The following is a 25,169-nucleotide window of genomic DNA, read 5'->3' on the forward strand; positions in this document are numbered from 1 at the left end:
ACATTTCGCTGAGTTTCAAAGCCTTCAGAGCTAACTAGTATCATAAGAAGAAAGGATTCACCTATTAGTCCAGCCCCTTCACAAGCAAGCAAAGCAATGGTATGACATCGGGAGGCAGCGCTGCCTTTGAGATCGTTTCCTTCACTGGATGGTTCAGCCTCTCATGCCGCAGTCAAGCGCAGAGCCTGCTCTGAGCACTGACTAATGAAATATATCACTTATTCTACTAGGAAAAAAATCGGGGAGCTGTTAAAGACCAGGACCTGAACACACCGACTGATTTACGCTGCAAGATAGTATTGCTCCGCGCCACTTGTGATGTAATCAAGTGGTGAAGTCATGTTTCCCATTTCAAAGGCCATTACCATGAATTATGGAACGACAATTCCCTAGGAACAGAAGCGGTGCCACTGCTGATCCCTTGCGGCCCAGCTGAGCCGCAGGAGAGCAGGCGAGCAGCACGATAACACCTCGAGATGCTCTCAGAGGCCAGGGCTCGTCTACGCCGACGTGAACCTTCAGCTCTGCACTTGAGATAGGTCAGGCAACACGCCGGCTCGCGAAGGCACGGGGAGCAACAGCCCAGAGCCCGCACGGACACCCTACGGCCAGGAGCTGTCTTCCCCACAGAAACACTCCCTTTCAGCCCCCACCCCAACCAGTCTTACTGACAAGGCAATTCTGAAAATGTGCACACGTTTAAAAACTCTTGAGACCGCAAGCATTCAAAGTTTCACCTCGTGGTACGAGAAACAGCACTTAAAACCCATGCACAGCTCTGCTATTAAAAAGCCAACCACCAAAAGCCCCATTCTTTGAACAAAGCCAGGCAAACCTCCTTTGAGGGATACGCAGCTATCCGACCTGGCAGAAATCCAAGTTGAGCCTCAATTATCGAACCACAGAAGTAAACCTGGCAACCTTCTCGCAAGCAGATCTCTTTTCATGCCGGGACCAACTTGAAAGGGGCTGAGTGGTACACCTCAAGCTTTATTAAACAGGCGAATCTCAAGTTGTTAATAAACCCAGGGACACGGCCCATGGCTTCCTGCCTTCGTAACAGCCCACCTACGCAGCGCACGCGTTATCGGCCGCCTCCCACGCGAGGCGGTTGCTGGACTGAAGCGACTCGAGTGGGCACCTTTGAAGAAGAAGCCCAACATATTCGCCGCAGCAGCTTTCATGTTCAAAGCGGTCACGACAGACAGCAAGGCAGGCATTGCTCTTACAACATTACAACGCGCGTTTCGAAGGTGAGCAGTTCCATCGTATAATTGACTTTGTGGTACATACGAGTTATCAGGCAGAAGGGAATTTCATACAGAACTTAGGAATATCGAGTGCCCATCCCTCATCTGTTTTATGTGGGAAGCGAGAAGCCTTGTGGTGTGTTGTTGTGTTTAAAAATAAAAAAAGGACCTGTGAAGGCCGTAAAGAAAAAACCTGAGGATGATTTTAACAGTATTTCTTCCCACACATGCTCCCTGCCAGCGCGTGACAGCACTCATACTGTCAGCCTCGCTGCCCCAGCCTACACACGCTGCCCCGATGCCGCAGCATCCGAGGCAAGATTTCCCTTCACGGCAGCAGCAGCGGCCAGCGCTGGAAGGCAGGCTGGCCCGGCAGAGGGAGCGCCTTTGGGCTTCCTCTCACTCCAGCCCTTGCACAAAAAAATTAAAAAAGGACAAGAAGAGGGCAGATCTGTACCAAGCTACAAGGTGCAATAGGTCTACTGTGATGCTTACAGCCATCTCAGCAGGCAGCTGAGTGCAGGTCCCAGCTCCCTCTTTTTATCTTTCTCCGGCTGGGAACATCTTCCCAGCAAGAACCATTTACAGCCCCTTATTCCTTGATTTTTGCAATGTAGGCAACTCAGGCAAGATGGGCAGGATGAGACTAAATGGAAACGAGCTCAAATTTGCCTTTGAGTTCTTGTACCACGTTTCACTGCGAAGACTGGCAACAGCAGCAGCCACAAATCCAGCAAAACCCACGCCGCTTTGCCTGTAATGACCCCTAACTTAACCACTAGCAGGAGCTCCCCTTTGCCAGATGTGCGAATGCGCCATTCCCAACCCTCATCCCAGCACGACAGAGCCCAGCTGCGGCTGGGTGATAAGCAGAGGATACCTCACACCAGCTTCCAAAACCAGTAGGAGCAAAGCTGAGAAGAGATTCACCTCCAGCAGCAAGCCATGCAGAAGCCTCTCCTTTTTCCTTTGCAAACTGCTTACCAGAACATGTGGGGAACCTGGAACACAGCTGCAGTAGCACACAAGCTACACAACAACAACAAAAAAAGGCAAGCCAAAAGCTTCAAGTAACCGACTGTAACTCACACCAGTTAACAAATACAGCACTGGGTTTATTTTTGTTCTCAAAGACGACTCGGTAGGTTCGTTACCTGTAACGAAAGTACTCTATCGCAGAAGCGAGCTTCCAGGAGCGGAGCCTTGCGGTAAGAAGTCTTCACATGTACAGTATTTATATCATACAGAGTACACAATAAATTACTATCTACATGCAACATACCTACAAAAAGTTACATATAACGTAAAAAAATACAGTATTTTCTGCTCATTTTTTGTTTTAAATTTTTTTCTGTACATTTTTTCATTTACATTTTTATATACATTTTTGTAAACTTTTTTGTTTTTATAAAACTGAAATCACGTAACAGTTATGAACTTACGGCACCACTCTCACCGTTCTAAACCAACGCTTGCATCTACAGAACAGGCTTTAGCTTGTTTGCTCCTTCATTTCTACTTCGGCACCACACTTCACACCGTTATTCTGAGCTCATTAGTCCGCTCGCTACCTAGCCATCTTCTCAATACGGAGAAACGCAACCACGCTTCAGTTTGTGCTTCAGTAAAGGAAGTTCAGAAAAAACCATTACATCAACTACTTCATCAACATCACTTTTACCTGATATTACTGCATAATATCAACTTTTCCTGCACTAACTGCTGTACATAAGCATGCAAACAAGTCTGATTATGACTCAATCAATAACATGAATATACTGAAAAACAACTACGAGGGTTAAATATCAAAAGGAATGTAGACTTACCAAGGTTTACCACGTTAATAAGTCTAACCTAATAGTATGGATTGACACGTTAACAGTTAAGATTTTAAACACACTGAAGTATACCATGTGATTTTCAGTGTAAGAACATCTGTATTAAAGAAAATGAATGAAATTACTCCCTGCCACACGCTTTATACTATCCTCTAGTGAAAACTAGCATTGACTGGAAACCTCCTGCTTGCCACGCAAACTCCTGCTGTGAAACAGGGATTCCTGAAGTTTATAAAAACCAAGCTTTAAAAAAGAAACAACCTCCTTGAGCACACAGCTCAAGATCCTGCTGAAAAGGAGCAGAGCAGGTAAAGCATTAAAGCGGTTTCAGCATTTGGCCCATTTGACAGGAAATCCTTTCAGCCTGGTACTATGCATACCTATCATTCCACATCACCTACTAAGCCAACTCCATCTACTCCCAAAACACTGAAGGGTGGAGGTGCCCTCAAGAGGACTCTAGTCCAACCTCCTGCTCATAGCAGGGTCAACGCTGAATTCAAACCAAGCTCGGGGGTTTTGTCATTGCTGAATCCTACGAACGTCCCAGGACAAAGGCTGCACGGCCCCACTTGGTCCACTCCCATGCTGGGCTGCTCCCATGGAGCAAACTTCTTCCATTAACTGAGAACCTCACATTGCAATTCAGTGAAAGCCTCTCGTTCTTGCTCCATGCTTCTCAGTCAAGACCCTGAAGTCATCTCCTCCTCAGCAACCTCCTCTTCGATACCAAAAGGCTGTTGTTCTATCCCTCTTTCCCTCCAAAGGCCACTTCACCAGGCTGACGAAGCTCACTTCGCTTCGCCTCTCCTCACAGGTCCTGTGCCCCAAATGGCTCAATCATCTTGGCAGCTTCCTATTGGACTTGCACAAGTTGATCAAGGTCTCGAGCCCGAAACTGGACGCTGTCCCAAAGAGAGAATGAATGCCAAATCAAGGGAAGAAAAAATTTGCTTCCCTCAATCTATTGGCTGTGCTCCTGCTAACACAGCCCAGTGCGCTGACAGCCTTCGCTGCTGCCAGGGCACACTGCTCATCTGTTTAGCTGCTAACATTTTGGACCACCAGGTACAAGACAACATTTATGCTTCTTAACAACAGAACTATACGTGAACTTTTTTGCTGAACTGGGGAACCTGAACGGGATTTTTTCTTCCTTAAAATTACAACAACAACAAAAAAAAACAAGGCAGGCATTCAAAGCATTGATATACCACAGCAATTCTTGCCTTAATACAGTTTACAGATGACCACCTCATTTATTATTGCCAACAGACTCTACGGTGCATGAAACATCTCAACCTAATACAATCAAGACTTAATGCTAAGACCGAGAGCTAAGAGTTTGCCACTTCATTTTAGGTTTGAGTTCAAAGAAGAAGGTGCCTTCCAGATCACTTAGAGGAGAACTGCTAAGGCTTTCTTCTCCGCTGCTCATATCTTCGCAGGAGTCTTCACTAGAAGGAACAATAAGAAAGGTAATTTAAACAAAGCACAACCCCTTGGAAGTGGCAAAGTACACCTCAATCCTGTGTTTTCTTACAAGCTGTTTTGTTCCCAGTCTAACATCCCAGATCTTCTCAGCACTAAGGCTTAAATCATAACCAAGCACAATTTCCTTTCTCATAACATCAAAAGTCTCCTCCCAGCCAAGAAGCCAGTGTTCAAGAATTCAAATATAAATTACTTTAGAAGACTTAAATGATTTCTAAGCCTCCCTACCTTAAAAAAATAGCAATGCCTATCCCCACCCCATAAAGCACTTGTACTTTTTGAACACCACAATGACAGTTCCCCATTTTTCTTTCTTCTCTTTAAGATATATTTTAAGCCCATCAGTATTTTCAAAGCTAGCCATTTTTTTCCAATTAGTACTGAATAAGCCTAGTTATACAGAATTGCCATTAACATGTCCAGAAAATGAGAATTCCCAGATTAACCACCTGGCCTAAGTTTTACCAACCTCTCGCTTTCATTGAAACATCCCCCCTCCGGTATCGTTGGCAACTCAGGAACACTGTAGTAACTGTTCTGTAGATTTTGGGCTGTACGTCTCGAAACAATCCAAACTAGCTTTTTATGATCAGGCTTGCAACATTCAGGAGAAGAATAATCTGCTAGGCATTTCGAGACCAGTTCCCTCCAGTAAAGCAGGTCACTATCGCTTATCTGAAAAGCAGAAGTACCTATTTAGTCTATTACACACAGGCTCTAAAGATAACCCCCCCTCCATTTTACCTTCTCGGAAAACACTTTAAAAAAATCAGTCAAAATAAAAGTGAGTGGTAATTGTGATACTTTTGTCCAACTCGGGCTGAACTCCTGTGTACCTCCTAGAAATGTCCACACTGAAGTCTGAGTTGACAGTTAGCCTGTCAGTTCCTGTTAACTTTTTCATTATCAATTCCGAAGGAAAAATGAAAACACGATTATTCCGTTTCAAAAATGGAATTAAAAAATTGAAACTAACTTGAAAATGGAATAATCTCATACTTACCAATCCTCGAGAAACTGCATTAGTTAATTTGACTATAAGAGTGAAAAGCTTGTTTAGACCATCAACTGATATAGCTTCTAGCTGCATGCTCCCAGTCCTATGTTCATTATTCAGGCAAAAGAATCACCAGCCCAGCAGTCACTGTAGTTCTATGAACCCACTGGAAGGTTCTCTACAACATACAGCTAGAACTGCACAAGTTACATCAGCTGCTTGTTAAAGCATGTATTGTGTAGGCATGAGATCAGCATTCCTTCTGATTTTATACATTTAAGCTCGTTTTTTAAACCATAATCCTTTCGCTTGCCAGGCAGCTACCAAGATGAGCCAGTGCAAAATGACTACCTGACCTCATTCTCTAAGCAGCAGGTTTTTTGCATTTGGCATTCCACCAATGAAACCATGTTAGTTACAAGAGTTGCAGACAGATGCTTAAAGACCCATTTCATTGCTTATTTCAGCCGATACCAAACAGTACCTGTAAAGATTGTACACTGACAGCAGGGGTCCCTTAAATGTAACATTTACATCATTAACTGCACCAGTCCCAGGAACTGCAAAAACAACCCACAGAAAATACTTACTTTAGAATGCTTTTGAACCCGCAGAAGGATCTCCAAGAGCTCAACCGATTTTAGGGTCTGAACTTCTAGAGTGAGAAGGCACAAGGCCAAGACAGATGGCTAGGAGGACAAAAAACACCACTCCATGTGAAATGAACCAAAACCTACTCAGAATTCAAAGAAAGCTACTTCTACTTACTTTTGCTTTAGAAAAGACTAGACGACAGTTGCAAGCTTTTAGCTGTGCTTCCAATTTGTCGAGATTCAATACTTCTTTCCTGTAAGACACCCAAGAGAAGAAGCGTTTCATCAACAAGCATTCCCTTGTCAGGAAGTGAAAACTAAGGAGCTGCTGCCTCTACAGCCAATGCCATAATCGTCTAAGAGGCACCTGAAGAGAAAAAGGGCTTAGCAAACCTAGACCACCACCAACGTGCAACTCAACTCACCTTTCTGAGGTATGACAGAGTACAATAGTATGGTACAAGTGCAAGAAGGTTAAGGCAGTAGTAGCTTTAAATTCAAAGTGCAACTTCTCTGAAATTATCTTTTCCATCCGTTTCAGGTCGGACACAGTGCATTTACATTGGCTGATCCGGATGATCTCATGAGCCGATGGAATATTGCATTCTTCTTCGACTACTCGGGCGGCCAGTTGGAAACAGCAAACTCCAATGCAAGATAAATGCTTCGGTTTCACCTGAAAGTAAGAGGAAGCACTATGAATACCTCCCCACCCCAAACACCCCGCTTATCAAACAGCAACACCAACAGCTCGCTCAGCCTAGGTGAGCTGTTTTGAATATTCACAATTCAACTGAAAGACTCGCTTATCTCAACTAGACCTGACATCAGTCAGCTCACAGACCTCACCTAGTTGTAACAGTTTCAGCAAAACAGCTGGCCGAGCCAATAAAGCAATATCAATCTGCCATAATTAAGCCAGAGGAATTTAAGTTCAACAGCTGAGCACCCTCTATTGAAACTGTTCCACATCACTACACAGCAAATAGATTGCAGCAAGAACTGTAATACCCCACTTCTCCAAGCGGCAGCGCTCGCTTACCCTCATTTGAAGCCTACACAAATCCAGCCTGAGCCTGTTCTAGGCAGTCGTATCCCTCCACAACTTGTTCCTACCTCTGCTCTTCTTTCCCATGTACCAGCGTATCGTTTTGTGCAACCTCAAGGACGGTCAGACCAGAGAACTGATGCAACTTCAGTTTCTCTGCCAACTTAATAACGGGGAACTGGTTTAGGTTCAAATTGTCTGCCATAAAGCAGCACAAACACGAGAAGAATAACATCCGGGAAACGATCATTTGGTGTTACTTCCAGCGCTAAGCTAAGCTTTACCACGGTACCTAAAAATAGTCTGCCGCACAAATGGTTTTGTTCCTTCTTAATTCCTCCTTTCTTAGTCTTTTACATCTACATGGTGAAGGCTGCAGACTTGTTAGAGGAAATAAACCATGCTGCTACTTGCCTTTAGAGGTAAGAAGAGGCCGTGGTATAAAGCAGTTAATAAATCACATCAACATAAGCTCATCTTTCATGCAAGAACTGTACTCGACTTCAAGTTTACAAAGCAAGACTTCAGACATGTTGCTAGCATAGAGTAAGGAAATAGCCGCAGTTCCGTCCTAGATCACAGCCCTCCCCTTTTTGTCAGACAAGAAGCTTGCATATTCCCAGCTGACACTGTAGCAGGTCGTCTTCCCCCAAAATACCTTCATAAGAGCCAAGAATCTGTCCAGAATGTTAACAGCCAAAACAAACGTTTCAGTTGCAAAACCAAAAAAGTTGGTCAGACTCCAAAGATCTTCCACCTTGGCATTCCTTTGTCTCGCACACAGAGTATGTTCATTCTATGGTAAGAGAAGCAAAGTCAGAATTATTCAGTGGCAGCAGTCATGACTGTGACCACTCACTCCCCAAGTCATCTTTTACTTACATTGAAGGGAAGCAATTCTTTTCTTCCGTAAACACTGTATTTCTCCTAACTTAAAAAAATCAATTTAGATACTCAAGACTCAAAACACGCCCAAGGCACAGGGATTACAGCCAGGTCCTGAGTCTCACTGGTGCAATACCCAGCACAACCACATTTCCAAGTGCGCACTTATTATTCTAAGACAATAGTTACCCATTGCGTGCGTACACAGTGACTCCTGACCTTACGGAAACAGAGGTGACCAAACTCAGCTTATCCTTCTCTCTGTCTGCATGTCAATGTTTAATCAAGAAAAGTTCTGTTTCGAAATAAACAGACTGATTTCAGAGACTTTTTCTGTTAAACATTAAGGCTCTTTCAAAAAAAACCTTACAAGCAGCCAAAGGAATGCAAGCCTGCCCTAAACTCAGTAAGGAACTCTGGTCATTAACGTAGAAATGTTTATGCTTAGTTTGTTTTTTTCTGTTAAGCAGCGAGTGTTTCTAGGTTCATTTCCCTCGACCTTGCTAATGAAAAGCTGGTCACTTCCCCATTTGTTCATTGCCTACTTGACATCCCAGCTTTCCTGCAGGGGTACGACACAGTGGTAAAAAGCTCCCAAAATGAAAATAAGACACTTCGCTTGGTTCTGCGCTCACTCGAACTTTAAACAATTACTATTAAACGCCTCCATATTTTACTTGCCCTGTAGGTCACCGTTCTTTGATAATGCAGTGTACAGATGAAGACAGAGTTAAAACAAAAGGCAAGCGGCACTGGCAGAAGGAAGAATTAACTTTCCGAAATTAAGGCACGTCTCCCTTCTGGCTGGGAGGGTTTTTTTAGCAAAACCCACGTACTGGCTGCTCTGAGGAGGCTCCCCGCCCCCCCCCCCCCTCACCTCGGCGGCGGCCTCGATGAGGCTGAGCCCCTTCTCGCGGGGCTGGAACCGCCCCTCCTGCTCCAGGTGGAGATTCAGCTGCTTGAAAAGCCACAGCGCCTCGCTGCTCATCTTCTCCCCTGCCTCCGGATCCTTTTATACCTTCAGGGCAGACACACGGCGTCAATAGCTGGCAGCTCTGCCCGCCCGCCCCCCCCCCCCCCCCCGCCTCCCAACCGCCGGACAAAGGGAGCCGGGCGAACAAAGAGACCCGACCGGACGCCTCAAGGAAGGGCAGCCCGGCCCTGCCACCACACTCACCCGGGGCAGTGGTGAGGGGGGCACCGGGCCCCCCCCCGCGGCCCTCACCGCTCGGTTCCTCCGCGGCGGGGAGGGGGGGGAGGCGAGCCCGGCTTCCCCTCACCGCACGGACGCGGGTCGGCTCCGCCGCTGGCCCCGCATCCAGGCAGGGCCGCCTGCGCCCCCGCCCGCGGCGGGCCCCGCTCGCCTCCCCCAACGAGTCACGGCGATGCCCGCGGCAGCGGCACCATCCCCGGCCCCCAGCAGCCGCCGCCGCTCCGGCCCGGGCCCCGCATCAAAATGGAGGCGGCGCGGCCCCGCCCCCTTGTTTTTGTTCTGGCGGCCCGCAGATGGCCCCGCGCGGAGCGTTCCCGCGTAGGCCCGGCCGGTGAGGAGGCGCCGCCGAGAAGTAAAATAGTCCGCTTCCAGCCGCGCACCCTCAGGGCGCCCCGAGAGGGCCCGGAGGTCAGGTCACGACGCAGCCGTCCAGCGGCGCTCCTGCTCGGCGGGAAGCCGGGCGGGACCGCGCTCCTCCGGAGGGAACCCTAGGCACAGGCGGAGGAACACAAGGAGGAGCCGCACCACTCCTTTAAAGGGACCCGAGCGCGGAGCCCCTCTGGCGGCTGACCGGTTTTAAAAAGTCCGCCCAAACCCTCCCCCGCCCTGATTGGTCCGCGCTCCCCAGCCGCTGATTGGCCGGCAGCGCTCTCCCCCCCCCCACCCCGCGATGGCGGGAGGGGTGTTGTTTACCGGCAGTGATTGGCTCCCGCCGAGGGCGGGTCTCTCCGGATTGGTCGGAGCAGTTCTACCTCTGCCCCGCCTACAGCTCCGCGCCTTAGCAACCGTGACGGGGCAGGGGCAGCCGGCGTTGAGGGCGGGCTGCGGGCGCCAACGGTCGGGCCCAGCCGTCCCTCGGCTCCACAGCACCGGGTGCCGGGCCCCCGGGGCACACCTTGGGCCGGCTAAGCCGCCCAGAAACACCCGTCCCCCGTCCCGACATGCGCTGTGATAAAGACAAACGCTGACCTGCTGCCTGCGAGGAAGGCAGCCTGAGGTAGCTCAGCGCCCGTGGGCCTAACTCCCGCCTGTCTGTGTGGGACCCTTCTCCTCAGGGTGCTTGTCCAGGGTTCAAGACATCCGGATTCAAAAGCCCCATTTAAAAGCTTCAAACCAAGAGTCAAATTTATTTTCGGGCTGGCATTTCAGAGCATTTTTTGGACATGAGCTTCTCTTTATCATCGCAGTCCATTTGCGTGAAGCGTGAATCCGAGGTCCGACGCTTCAGGTGGAAGACGGTTAATGCGCCGACAGCGGGCAGCTGCGCGGGTGCCTGTCGACCCCCTCGCAGATTGCCAGTCACAGGCTGCATCAAAGGGCTTCTCAGCCAGCGGCCAAACGGAGCCCTACCAACAAGATAAAACGGGATCTTGCAAAATAAATCATCGTCTGGAGGATTTGTGGGGCTGTTTCCCATGTTTTGCCTATTTTTCGTGGACAAACACAAAGGAACAAGTGTCATAGGACAAAACCAACGAAACCACAGTGACTCGTGATGTGTACATACTGGAGACAAAAGTCTGTGGCGGCGACTCGAGCAGATTAGCATTCAGCTTGATCTAGTGAGGTTCCACAGTTTCAACAAACAGAAAATGTTTATTAAATGTCGCAGTCAGGAAAAATAAGCCGCCTTCTCTACAAAACAGTCAGCAATGTTGCTATGCCAATCTCTATTTCTAGGCACAGTTCCTGTCTGCTATGCCAGTGATGACGGCCAACAATGTCTTCAAGTTTATTTTGATGACAAGCACTCTTAGATTCCCATAAACGTGCACAACTTCTCCTCGGGATATTCCTGACACAGGCCAGCGCGCTTGTAGGTACCATCAGATATATCTGAGCACCCGAAAACACAGCATCCCTGCAAGGGGAATGAACTGGCATGCCGATTGATTTTTTTTGTGTGTGTGTCTGAGGCCAGGATTTCAAGGGATAAAAGTAGTTTTAGGCTCTCAAGGAAGAGCTGTGGATCTGCTCCAGTTTGAACAACAATGATTCCTGTTAATGGAGTTGACTTCAAACTGGCTCCGTGCAGGGGCTTCATCTAGGTGACGTTGACAGGACGAGGCTCGGAGCTCCAGTCTCTCTTGTCTGAATGCCCTTGGCAGTCGCCGCTTATTTTTTTCCCCACATTCTGAAGTGTATCTTGCCGTCACAGAGACGGAGTGTGGACGTTCTTCCTCCTCCGACCGCTGTATTAAGCCACGTAGTGGAACGTAACGTTTCACTGTACCTAAAGGGCAAAAAAGGTTCATTTTGCAAACACAGAGCGTGACAATTCTAAAAATGCTAATTCAGACATCTACTTGAGCACATACATGCCTTTTCCTTTACTAATTTAAACCTAATGGAACGCTCCGCAAAATTATCATTCATGTACCATGTAAGTTGAGGAGGGGGAATCCGTTATACGAGCGTGCCTCAACAGCGCTTTCTCGGCAGCCTTGCAGCAGAAGGGCTCATTTTCTACCTTGGGAGAGAAGAATCCCTGCCCGATCTTTGTTCCTCTGTAATTAACTGATCTCTTGCAAAGAGCTGAGTAGGATCGAGGAGGAAAAACAAACAAACAAACAAACAAACAAGGATCCTTACTCAGTGTTGCATTCATCAGCTTTGGGATTATAAGCAGGGAGAATCAGTCTGCTCCCTGTGCTGTCTGGACCTGGCAGGACAAGCAAGTATTACGGGCAAAGGAGGAGTCGCGGTAAGGTCTAGAAATAAAATTTGGATTTTTTTCCCTTATGCAAGGAATAATTTTCTTTCAATGTGGCATTGATTTGTGATTAAAAGAAGCGTGTATGTGGGGGGAGAAATGAGTAGTGTTCCCCGCATTATGAGAAAACACAATTTATCTATTCTGTAACACGCCGTGTTTACAGAATAGCAATTCCTTCCTGACATTCTTTGGGAACCTAAAGATGCGGTAATTGAAAAGAAAGTTATAAATTCCTTAGCTACAGATGCTATAGCACTCATTACTTAGAAACAGTGACGACAGCCTTTGAGAGGGGAATTCTTGAGTTACACTGAGCCGGAAGGCTGGTGTGAAATCAACAAAAAAAGGAATCAAAACTGGAGGAAAACCCATCTGAAATCTTTTGGGATCCTAACAAAAGCAAAGATTTAGACTGAAGCCTTAACCTCTGCAAGACAAATTTTAAACTAAATAAAAATCTTTGCTGTGATGTGAGACTGACCAATGCCGTCACATTAAATAGGTAGTATTTTAACTAGCCTTGCTAAACTATCTTCCAGTATGGCTTGGCAAAACTTGTCCTGGCCAGTCTGCACAGCAGTAGTTGTGGATGGCTAATAGCTTTGTATTGACTAGCAGACGATGATATCAGAGATGTTAATTGGGCCTCGTGGCATGTGGATTTCCAAACTGAAAGAGGATTACCAACCTTCATGATTAAGAGACGGGTGGTAATTAACACGCTGGACACAAGCAGTCTGCCCACTCGGCAACTGGACACCCAGGTAAGAACAATAGGGGTCACTTAGAACAATAGTTTCCTTTGAACCACTTAACCAAAGAGCTCCAGGGGCTTTACAACCACTAATTAATCTAAGTGCCCCGCTGCTATCCCATTATACTGGTATGGAGGCCAGCGGCACCAGGGAAGCAGCAGTGCTGAAAACTGGAAAGCACAAGTCACAGAGTGGAGACTACTTCTCTTCCCCTAAGACCAAACTGCTGCTCTACGGTGATTAGGGACTTGGCACCTAATTCTGGGGGGAAAAAAACTTGCCTACCTTGGCCAACATCCTCGTTTTCTGCAATGATGGAAGAGACAACAGCTCGTGCGTGAATTAGCATTTTCTTCAAATGTAATTCAAGCTCATTTGAGAATGTGGGTAAAGGATCAAACACCGAGAGAGCCTGCGTCAAATGAGATTAGCCCTTCCCCCCTCGAGAGCTGCTTATTCTTTCATAACTCCTTAAGAGGCATCATGAAAAAAAAAAATCTCTGGGATAAATAAATGGGATGATTTGACAGTTGGGTATTTTTGGCTTAACTAAGGGGAGTAAAAGTAGGTTCTTGAAGCAAATAAAATAACCTCGGTGTGTACATTTTAGTTTTATACAGAAATATACATAGTAGAAAACACATATAAAGGCTACATACATATGTACATGTACACGGACGTGTGTGTATCTGAGAAATATTTTGCAGATTCTGTTGCTTTTAGAAGGAGCGGGACCAGCACCTGGTGATAAAAGCTATCGAAACGGAAGCTTTTGCATAGGCTTCCCCTCACCAGGCCCCTTCTGAGGGAACAAGTCTAGGAGATGAAACGATTCGTAAATCTGCCAGAATTTTAAACTTGTTCCCCTGACAGAAGCCCCTAAAGGCGAGTGGCGTTTGATCCTCAAGTAGCCCCAGGAGTAAACGTCCCCACTGGTACAGCTCCTGTCTTCAGTACAGAGGGGCGTAATTTCACACTTTTCACCTTGTGCTCATGGAAGTCCGTCAAGTTCAGAATTCATAAATAAACGAATGTATTCAGATTTACTAGGTGCTCCCTAAAAGACGTAAGGAGAGCCAGGCTTGCCGATCCAGGATTCACGTAAATATGAGGCTGGTGTTGCGGTAAAGGTTCACCGGCAACACGAACAAATCTAGGGACAAGCAACGACAGCGCATGTCTGTCTGTCTCAAGCGACCACACCCCGAGTTCAAAATAGCTGTTGAAATTGGGAAGGGAGGGTGCGGGAAAAAAAACCAACATCTTGTTTGCTCAGGAGAAGGGAGCTATACTTAGCAGAAAATATTTTGAGCTGACAAGACCCAACCACAAATGAATGGAAACGGAAGAAGTTTAGGACAGAGCGTAAGCTGTTAGAGATTGTGATTTTTGTCTTGTTGCTGCAACGTATGGCAGCCCAGCGCAGAAATAGCATCTAACAGTGTTAATGGCGAGGTGAGAGGAATTTCCATTACAAGAGGAAGCTCACCACAAAGGGAAACGCAAGCTGGCCCACACAGGAAAATTTATAACAGCACAGCTGTGCTGTTTAGGTGCATTGCGTTGTTTTGCAAAGGCAAAGTTTACATGGTTTTTTTTGATGGGCATCCACAAACGCTTTTCAGGCGCATCCGGAGAGCGAGCCTGGAAGCGCCGTTTGCTCGTTGGGATCTTTATTAAGCCGCGGGGCCTGCCGCACGCGGCTGACTGCAGGGCGCCTTCCGCCAAGCAGCTCGCGTTTTTGGGACAGGCCCGATGCAAAGAACCCCGCTTGTACACAGAGCTGGTTATATATACCCTAGGACTCCGGTGTATATTTAGAGGAAGCACCTATCATTCTTCTACATATTATAGATATTTACGTACACCTAAAATTATGCGTGCATTTAAGCTGGTGTAAAGCTGCCGTGTACTGATACCACATACTTTGTTTACTGAAAAAAAAAGCTACCATATATATACCATTATATCAATGTAAGTACCCCTATACCAGCACAGCTGCATCGAAGTCCTGGGACAAGAGGAAGTGCGTTGGTATAACTTAAATCGCAAAACGTCCTAGTATAAAGAGGGCCAAACTGCAGCTAACCCCCCAGGGAGAAGCATCAGACTTCTACAGAAGACGGAATGGTGATGCGAAGCGCTGAAGGGGACTACTTCAGACCTCTGTCTTCCCTGCCTCGATTAACATTTGGTCTGTTTTCATCCCATTTACGCTGGTTTAACGCAGTGTTCTCCTCCCCGCCTATTTGATCTGGTTTCATCAGAGGTACTTTTGACACTAAACTGTGTCAGGAGGTGTTTCTGAATCCTCTCTGACAACAGAGAAACCTAACTTCTGACTCCCAAGATGAGGTTACTGGAAGAGAGAGATCAAAAAGTCTATCGGAAAACAAATCTTTCCTAGAAAACATTCGTATTCCCTGTACAGTAGCTGGCATAAAACTTGTAAAACATCGCTAAAAATTGAATTGCTTGGAGCGCTGAAATCTTGATTCTTGAAGGAAATTCCAGGTCTTTGTTGAGAAGTTTCACTGATGCAAAAGGATTTTGTTCCAGGAATGACACCGCGGATAGGCCCCTGCCTGTTATTTCATGACTCTGAGCAAGCCCACGTAGGGTATGCTGGGAAGCACAGCAATCCACGATCTCCGATACCGACAGAGCGTGAGGAAATGGCTGGAGAGCGAACAGCATTCTTCGGCGAGCCCGATTCTCCGCCTGTGTTTTCATGAAGACCCCTCTCTACACAGAGCTGAAAAGATCTAGAGTGGTGTTAAGGCGCTAACTGCCACGCTTGCAAGCAGAGCGTCCAGCGCAACCCACTTCTGTAACATCAGCAAATCTCACTTTGGAGCCCTTGCAAACAACTCCAGTACGAGAAGAGGAATGGGGAACCAGACCCCCACACCCATGCAAACCCTCACGTAAAGAGGGTGAGAAGGGGAAGGCACTCGTGGATGACTTCACCAGTGCCACGTCAAGAATATTTGCAGTTTTGTTGCTCACGGGTTGTTGTTGCCCCACCTCGTTCAAATTCCACTCTCTCTGCGCTGAGAAAAAGGAAGGAACTAGGAAAGACTCCAAATCTGTGACACGTTTCATAACTTAGCCAGTGAATACAATTATAATTCACGATTTCTGCGCTGGGTGGGTTTAGGTGCCCTTTCTGTTAGTCCCCTTGCAGCTCCTTTGTGAGCCGGCTCAGTCTCCCTGATTTCCATTACAGCTATTGTCAGAAATCTATATTGCATCTTCAAGTCTATTAAAAAATTGCTTCCTGTCTTTTTTAGATAATAATATCAGATGCATGTATCAATTTTCTGCAGGAAGACATTGCAGGCAGTATTTGTAAAGGCAGCTGAAGATGCAGGCCCGATTCTGATCCCACTGACATTGCTGTGCAGGGAGGGCAATCTTTCAGGAGCCAACGGAATTACACCAAATGCCCGAGCAACGTGCTTCAGTGCTTTTATGGCAATAATTTGCCTTCAGTGCAAGTTAAATTGTTTGAAAGGAAGCTGTATGTTTCAATAACCTTGTGCTTGTCTAAGCATGACCACGTAACTAGCAGTTTGCTTAAAGGTCTCTTTAATAACGATTTGTTACTGGAAGGTGCGTTTCATTCACTGTATGTTTTTGTCACTTATTTCAAGTGGGTTCTTTTATTTAATTGACAAGATAATTCTAGGCAATATTGTACTTGAGGCTTTTTAAAGTATTTTTTTAGAAAGGTAGTTGTGCATAATTTCAGAAGGCGTTTTCAAAATCGTAGGGATTCGGCATAAATGGAATTTAAATCAGTCATTAAAAGTTAAACCAAGAAAAAAAGAGCAGTCCCCTTTCTGACTGTAGAACCAGGCAGCTGTTGAGTAAAATGATTTGCTAGGAGGCATTCAGGTACGAGGACTGGGAATGGATATTTTATATTTTCAGATTTAACATGGTGCAAATCCATTTTATATAATTTGGATTAATCACTAAGAGGCCGAAAGACCCTTGGCACAAAGCATCCACAAAACAATAGGAAGATACTTCCCTCTTGCTTTCTGTTTTTTAATCATGCAACGCAAGTATCACGAGAGCAAATAGGTAAAACAGCAAAGTATAGATGTTCTGTACCAGAGCGCTCATACGTGGCCATTGGGAGATGACAGGACGGGTCACGCGCTGCAACTCGCGCCTCTTCGGCTCCTAGCAGAAACCCTGCCTCAGATGCACTCGGTGACAAATCTCTGGCCACCAGTCAAGATATCCCCCCTCACTTCTCATCGTGCCGCTCTCTGCTGCGGTACCAAAGATCTTCTCAATTCCTTACGCGCTCGCTTTTCAGATTATCCAGTCCGAGTTCCAGAATACAACAGGCCCTTACATTTCAGCAAGCACACCTTCTAATGACTCAGGCTTAATTTGAAAGCCTCAAGACCTAAAAAATCCCTTAATTATCTAATGTGCTGTGAACAAAATACATCTCATTGTCCTTTCCCAGGGTTTCTGAAGTTTACCTTCTTGTGCGTCTTTTGCTAAAACTGAGTTATTCGGGGCAATGTCTTTTATACTTTGCATAGGGATAACCATTAACTGCGAATAAGAAATCATGTCGACCTGTATATTCTTCTCTTTATCAGACTATACAAACAGAGACTCACAAATTATCACAGACGGAAGTTTTTTCCCAACTTTGAGTGTAAAAAATGTCACCCCTCATGTCTAGTGGATTGGTTATTCCTACTCAAATAACTAGCAGGTGGAGTTCCGGAAGTCTCACAGAGTCTGCCGATCTTACTCTCCTTCCTGTGCCAGAAATGGAATATTCCCTTTTTTCCCCTTCTTTCCAACCGATAACTACCGTGAGTCATTTCATGTCCATTGGTGCGTCGTGTCCTTCTCATGTTTCCCAATAATAATTTATACTTTGTTTCACAAGATGAATTGCTCCGTGCTAGCGTGAACAGAGATCTACAAATGTCCGCGCACAGTATCACAGATGTTTTCCAAGTAACAGCTGCAGAAACATTTCCAGCATAGTTCTATCTTAAGCTACCATATCCAGGCACATTTCACTAACATACTCTTGATACTTGCCAGAAGAAATAATTCAGATGTACTTTCTCAGATGTACAGTCAGTAGGTAGCTCTGCCTGTCCGGAAATATCTGGGTCGAACTCAAGAGTTCAAACCGCCTAACCTTGTATTTAGGATCGCATATCACACGGTTCCCTAAATACTTACAGAGCGTGCAGAAAATCCTCCAACACCTCGCCTAATCTGGGTCTGCTGTCCTCCTGCTGTCGCCGCAGTCGGTGGCAAAGCTCCCGTCTCCTTCAGTGGAAGAAAAGCCAGGCCCTGGCAGCAAGGATTCCGGAGCGAGGGCAGGAAAGGAAGACTGCTGTATCCAGTGGAGCTGCCAGGTGATTTTTAGCAAACGGGAGCCTATCTCACTTTTGTAAAATCTGCAACCTTTCATCTATCCAAACGAGCGTCGGCGAACGTGATCCTGACCCACAGAGAAACGTGCGAGTCACTATGTTACTGGGCAGCAAATTACCCATTTCAAGAGGCATGTATACAAGCGTCACAGAAATACCATACATTTTGCAAACTTAAACACTCCTACAGTGCTGATATGAACTCTCCAGGACATAAAATATCCAATTATAGATGACGATGTCTACAGTGAAGTATAACCACAGTCAGGTAATTAACGTGAACTGCCTTTAAGTAGTCACATGGAGAAAAGGAAGGACTTTTTATGTTCTGGAAGGGAAAAATGTAAGAAAACCGGTATTAAATGAGCCAGAGAGAATGAGTTTTTAAGGTACTGTTACTCACAGTTTCTCCCTTCCTGAAGACCATGATAAAGTCGCTTTAGCTGAAGGCGTGTTTGGAGTAGGGATGCCTAAGGGTTCGACACAGCTGTCGTTGCCTTGATTTACCTCCACGTCCGTTCCCACGCGCTTACCCGTCGTCTTTGTTACACGCAACGTGGAAAACTATTCAGCCTCATTTAACTTTGAAATTAGCCCTGCTCGGAGCAGTTTGGCCTAGCAAACCTCCAGAGGTCCCTTCCCACCTCAGTCGTTCTTCCATTTTATGACTATTTATTGCAGTTAACACCTTTGCGTTTATAATGCCCATTTACTTGTTGATCGTGAATTGTGAAAGTAGGTCATTTTCTGCTTCTCCTGTACTGCCCTATTACCACACTGTTTTGCTTCTAGCACTATAAAGAAAGGCCATAAGAAATTATACTGTAGTTTAGAAAGCGATTCAAGTAAACGCATCTCTTCAAACCAAATTATACAAGAATTAAACTAAATGGCAGGTGATGACTACTTGAGAAGAGTTTTTCGAAAATCGGGCACCATTGTATCCTTTAGAAGAGCAGGTCAAAAAGATTTGGATACAGACAGTTAAACTACGAAGGATTTTTTTCCCCACAGTAACTTGGATTCGGGCACGTAGATCATGTATATGAAACAAAATTAAGGAGAAATGTGCATGAGATATTACTATCGGCTAGCCGTTCCACTATCTCATTCACGCTGCCAATACTAAAAGGGTAAAACTGGAAATGCTGTAGAGGAGGAGATACGTTCCTACCTGCTGCTGGCGTCCTCGCATGCCGCAACACGCGTTTCTGACTAGTCCTCTATTTTCGAGGAAGAACGACTGATTTCCAGGTGCGATCCCTAGGGTGAGGGACACAGTCTGAAGGTTTTACTCTTACCAAGTTAAATGGAATAGATTTGGAATAGATTAGAACATTTTCCAAACAGCAAAGCAAACCGCAGAAAATATCTGTTCTGGTTGAGAAAATTACATTACGGGGCTGTTATATTTAGTAAAAATAAATCAGGTAGAATGGTTAATTTACTGCCCGCAGCTCTGCTCTCCGAATTAATCACTGAATGTGAGAGAGGTACTTCATTTGCTAAATGTAAGCACGTATTTCACTGTTCTGGCTGAAAGCAGAAGTGTGTCTTGGTGTTTCAAGAAGCTCTGTGGTGGGAACAGATAGCAAGGGAATCTTCTTCAGCTCAAACAGAAGGGTTTGTTTTCCTAGTAAATAATTTATATTCCCGCTGTTAGGAAGAAGTTGCGAGAGACTGTCGGAAAGCAGCGTGGCAACAGCTACGAAGTCGTAAGAGGCCGCGGAGATGTTACACTTGATCTGGCACTCCTGTAATCCAGCTTATGATGATTTCTAACGTCAGCAGGCTGCTTTTAACACGCGATTCTGCGGACTCGCAATCAAAACCAAGCGGCTACGTCCCTGAGACTGCCTCTCCCTGCATGATAGGCGATAGCTTCTGATAAGGGAGAGCACTAAAACTTGACAATTGATTTTTAAAAGAGACAGAGCAGATTGCACAATTGCACAAGTTGTTGACTGCACGCATGCCATGGCTGCTCCTTCTGTTATCGTTATTTAAAAATGGATTTAGGTATCGGAGACACTTAGCGTGCAAGCCATTTTATTTTTTGGTTAAACTTTTTTTTTTTTCAAAAGCTGACAAGTATTTGGAACAGGGAGTTTATGTCGCTTTTTTTCTCATCTGCTTTGGAAAAAGTAAACCAAGGTAGAGTACTTTGGAAAGGGGGCTCGCTTGCTGCTAGTCTCTCTTACTGGCCAGATGCTTCTTCCTGTTCCATGCCAGGACAACAATTTAGCTTCAGTTTCATGCATGGAACAGCTGAATTCTGCTTGTGAAACTGAAGCCAGGGTTTGTCCGTCCAGCTGCAGTGGAAATCTACATTTTAAGCTGAAGGAAATGGAAGGAGCCTGCGTCTAGTTTCTTTTTTTCCTTTGCCACATACTTCAGGAATACTAGATTTTTTTTTTTCAAAGGGCAGTTCATTATTGCCTGTAAGAACAAGCATAGCTAACGTACTTAAAAGGTAGAACAGCCTTATAATTTCTGTGTACCGACTTCCACACTACTTACTTGGAAAATTAGCATTCCATTGATTGATTCATTGCGCAGAAAGGATAAGACTTGCAAAAATAATTAGCGATTTTGGATAGTTCGGTTTTCACAGAGGTCAAAGACAGTTCAGTGCTCAAACCCATTTCGTTCCTCTTTGAGCGTTCCTATGTGCTGAGGATTTTTATTTGATGAGCACTAACTCCCAGGAAGCTGAGCAAAGTCTTGTCAGGTAATTTCACCATAAACGATTTTTTAGGATTCTCCTCGTTTCCTTCTGTTGCATTTCCCAATGTTCCACAATGTTGTTTTGCAAACTGTGCCTCTAGACAAAGAAAACGGAGCGTAACTTTTTTCGCAGCTTTTGAAAAATCGCTTCCCGAGAGTCTGTTTCATTCCAGTCTTTGAAAACAGGAGTTCCCTCCAAGAAGGGGAGTATTTCCGAGCCCTGAGTAAGCCTCCGTATGATATTTCGTCAGTGCTCTCAGCACACATCTCTCTCCTGACTGCTTTGATGAGCACGCGGATGCCTCTGCGAGGGTTTCCTCCCCCAGCGGCCCAAGCTCAGCCTGACTCCAGGCAGGCAGCGGAGATGCTCCAGGCCCTTCCTCTTTCGTGATGAACGTGACTTCTGACGAGAGCTCTGCTGCTCACCAAATTTTACGTCTGAGATCCGTTTGGAAAAGAACAACAGGACTTTTTCATTTCATTTTTTTTAAGGTTTTGTGTGCTTTGTTCTTTAAACCAACATCAAAATTGCCTTCTCTGGGCTGATCAAAACTTGCTTGCTATTTTAAAGATCTCAGGTAAGCAAGAAATAATAAATAAGTTATATAATGGTTGGAGTCAAAGGACAAACACGGCACTAACTAGGCTTATTCTGCCACACTACGCTGAACTCGACCAGCTAAATCCAAACAGCAATTACTATTGAAAGTTTGCATGTCTCTAGCCCCTCGGGATATGCAAATGCTTTACAAAGTATTTTAATTTAGCCTCACAACCAGCCTGACATAAGGGTAAATTTATCCTTGTTCTGAAGTTGCTGTCTGCACACATCTTTGCACTCATCAAGTTTGCTTGTCCGTGCTGGACCTTGGGTGCACATAAGTTGGGTGGATATGAAAATTAGTATTAACCTTTGCATCTGCGGGTTTAACTGACTGGTCAAAAGTCATGCAGTGAGGAGCGCTTGGGTCTCCAAAGCAGAACACAGAGCCAAACCACAAGACCATCTGTTTTTCCCTCTGAAGGGTGTTTAAACAGCACAGATATTTCTATCTGCTGCAAGGATACACGTCCTTCCCTTTTCCACATACTAAGCTGAAAGGCAGGTACTACAAATGCCTTATACGTGGGATTTTCTAGTTTCCACTAACGTGGAGCTCTCACTGGTCTAACATTTACTGGTTTGTCACATCCCTAGAGCCCAGGCTGCGTTAAGGCAGTGGCCACCTGTGTAGTTACACTTGCATGCCATCACGCTGTCTCGGTAGCCAGGCTGGGACACGCTTCGTTTTGTTATGACCGGAGCAACCCATGTTGCTGTAAGCCCCCTGCACGCCTGGGCAGCGAGTCCACTGTACCTGCTGCCCGTGCCAATGCAGTTGTCCTGTCAAGTCTCTTTAAAAGAGATGTGCTTCATTTCCCCCCCCAGGGATGAAGAGGCCTTCTCCCTGCTACCGAAGCGTACCTCTTCCTTGGCTGACGTGGCACTTGGGGTCTTTATACCGCTCCAAGGTGTCAGATTTTTGCACAGTGCGTCAAGTCCCTGCACGCGGAACACCTGCTCCTAATGGTGTAACGGCCTTCCTCCAGGTGCGCTTCATTACAGTCACCGGGTAAATTTTTTTTTCCTAGGTTTAATATTGCATCTTTCGCTTTCCCCCCGGGCCACAGGCCCAAACACAGAGAGTTCTTGCTGGTTGCATCCGTCTCTTTCTCTCTCTAAATGCCTTGGCCTTGGCAGCCACTTACTTGTGGCAGCCTGCCCACCATAACCCTCAGCTGCTCTGGGCACATGCTGCGTCTTTCTTCTCGGAGCGTGTACAACCGTGCTGCAATTTTGACCCCTGGGCGGTTGTGCCCAGACCTAGGCCACCTCCTGCAGAGGCTGGAAGTGGTCCTGGGAGACCTGGCCTTCAACTGACCACCCTGCTAACACGACCTGCTCTGAGGTCCCTCCTGCGCCAGCTCCTCGGTCCCCAGGATTTCCTTCGGAAGGAGTATCGATCCAGTAGCTGACTCGTTTATTGCGCTGCTTTCAACTCAGCTGGGTGCTGCCTCAACTGTCCCTTCCTACTGTTACTGAGGACAAAGGACTTTCATCATACGTACCCAGCTGAGGGCATATGCGGCACAAGACGAATAAAAGGAACTCTGTTGCGGTATGTTAGCACTAGAGGTTCCTGCCAAACCATCGATTCCGCAGTCTGCTGGTCTGAGGATGTGCCGCACCGCCGTGGGCTCCCAGCGCTGACATGCGAAACATTCTGGGAAGGGCCCTGATGGAAATCCCCTGAGCAAAGAGTCAGAATATGCAAGAACTGCTGTAGCTGCGGGATTGGAACGATCTGGGGACAGTGTCGATCAGACCCCCAGCAAGAATTTCCCAGCTAGGAGCATCAGCTCAATTATCTTCACTTGGTCACTGCCGCAAACTACCAGCGGGCTGACCGATTTTGGAAAACCCTAACAGCTTCACAGACTTCTTAAGCTCTGATCCTTAAACAATGAGACCCAAAAGAATTAGAATGAAATTAAGAAAGCTAGATAAAATTCCAGTGGGACTTGCCCTTCTCTGCACGTTCTTAGTTCTAAAAGGCATATCCTATTTCAAGACAAAAAGTAAGAAAAAGGGAAGGGAGCAGCACACCGCAAGCTGGGATTCGAAGAGCGGTTCACCCTAGGCACAGAGGAGTTTGGTTGCTGCAACAAAAAAGGCCTTTCATTTCAGCCTTATAAGCGTGGCCTGAGAGTTACTAGAGAAAGGGTTAAAGAAGCTTATGACAGACGAATTTTTAGCAAACTGATTCAGAGTTCATTTGTCAGGAAATAAATGGAAAAAAATTTTTCTATGCTCTCTCTACGCTTGATTTATGTCTCTGTGCTGATTATCTCCAGAGGAAATCCTCCTTTGTGTGCTGTCTGAACAGCTAATAACTACAGATACTGGAAGGAGTTTAAAGAAAACGAGTTGCCTTTGCTCTGAACTTGTTGCTTTTATCTGTTAATTTGAAACTCTAGTGGTATAGCAAGGTTTTGCCACTCATCTTCACAGTGCCAGGATTTTCATGCAAAGTATTTAGTCTGTTCCCGGTCTTTACTGTGCAGTATTGGAACACACCCCCAGCCCCCTCCGGGAAAAGAAAACAAACTTACGTTACAAAAAATCTGGAGACTCACAAGTTCAGCTGTCCAGTTCTTAAGTCGAGCGGACAAAAGGAATAAGTGGAGCTGTGAGAGGACATCTGGGCTTCCCTGGCACCTCTGTCTTCTGCCCTGTCAGTGGGGCTGCCCCGGCCTGCCGCCGGGAAAGGAGGAGGACAGTGAATCCCTCCCGCAGGGGCAAGGCCCGCGTCAGTAAATAAAGCAAGCAAAGGGTAAATTCCCGTTTAGGTCTCTCAGGCAGCCCCGGGGGGCTCTCGCCCAGCAAACGCAGGCCGGGTGACGCCGTACCGAGGTAAAAGCAGCGAGACCTCGACGCTTTTTGCCGAGCGGGAGAAGGTGTTTGTCAATAAACGCCTTTGCTTATTGTTTCGCGAGTGTTTTAAATGACAACTTTAAAGCTTCAACCCGCCCGCTGCCACAGGGTCACTGAGGGGGGCGAACTCGGACCTCTGATGCCGGGGCTGCTGGAAGAAGCAGACAGAGGCGGCGGGGGCCCACAACCCCGCTTGCGGGGGAGAGGTGCGCGGAGCCCGGCGGGCCCTTCCCCGCTGCCCCTCGACTCACCCTGCGGGCAGGGCCCCGCGGCTCCCTCACGCCCGGAGCCGGAGCCCCCTCAGCGCCGGAGCCCCCCTCAGCGCCGGCACGGCGGCGGCGCCCGTCCCCACAGCCGCGCAGGCGCCGCGGAGGGACGGCGGGGAAGCGGCCGCTTTTCGCGCTACCTCCGCGCGATCCTTCCGCCGGGCGGCCCGAGGGAAGAGAGTCCCCCTCCCTCACGGCCGCCCGCCGGCTCCCCGCCGCCGCGGCGTGGGCGGCGAGCGGCGGGGGAGGCGAAGAGGGAGGCGGCGCCGCGGGAGCCAGCCCCGCCGCCGCCGCCTCCCGCTCGGCGTTGTCCCCCCCTCCGGTGGTGCTGAACGCCAACGGCCGCCGCGCCGCCCCGCCCGGGCGGGAGGCGGGGACGGGCTGAGGGGAGGCCGCCCCGCCGGCCCTTCTTTCCCTCCCCTGCTCCCCCCGGGAAGCGGCTGGCTGCGGGCTGCCTCTCGCTCCCCCCCCCTTCCCTTTTAA

General features: G+C 47.0%; 1 protein-coding gene and 1 long non-coding RNA gene across 2 annotated transcripts; both read right to left on the bottom strand.

The window, feature by feature from the left end:
* Positions 1 to 2,344: 2,344 nt before the first annotated feature.
* CCNG2 (cyclin G2) lies at positions 2,345 to 9,596 on the bottom strand. The gene is made up of 8 exons (XM_087737919.1): positions 9,283 to 9,596; positions 8,983 to 9,123; positions 7,879 to 8,016; positions 6,598 to 6,848; positions 6,348 to 6,426; positions 6,170 to 6,268; positions 5,052 to 5,257; positions 2,345 to 4,545 (listed from the first exon to the last, which is right to left on the bottom strand). The coding sequence occupies exons 2-8, from the start codon at positions 9,091 to 9,093 to the stop codon at positions 4,413 to 4,415; spliced, it is 1,017 nt and encodes a 338-aa protein (XP_087594045.1). The 5' UTR covers positions 9,094 to 9,123; positions 9,283 to 9,596; the 3' UTR covers positions 2,345 to 4,412.
* An 829-nt stretch (positions 9,597 to 10,425) lies between these two features.
* Positions 10,426 to 25,129, bottom strand: LOC148051618 (uncharacterized). Its single transcript, XR_015700099.1, has 3 exons — positions 24,672 to 25,129; positions 24,099 to 24,240; positions 10,426 to 11,551 (listed from the first exon to the last, which is right to left on the bottom strand). It is a non-coding gene; the product is annotated as an uncharacterized LOC148051618 (long non-coding RNA).
* Positions 25,130 to 25,169: the final 40 nt, after the last annotated feature.

Source organism: Nipponia nippon, unplaced genomic scaffold (assembly GCF_047370975.1).
Source record: "Nipponia nippon isolate SJK-2023a ecotype South Korea unplaced genomic scaffold, ASM4737097v1 scaffold_6, whole genome shotgun sequence".
Classification (NCBI taxonomy): domain Eukaryota; kingdom Metazoa; phylum Chordata; class Aves; order Pelecaniformes; family Threskiornithidae; genus Nipponia; species Nipponia nippon.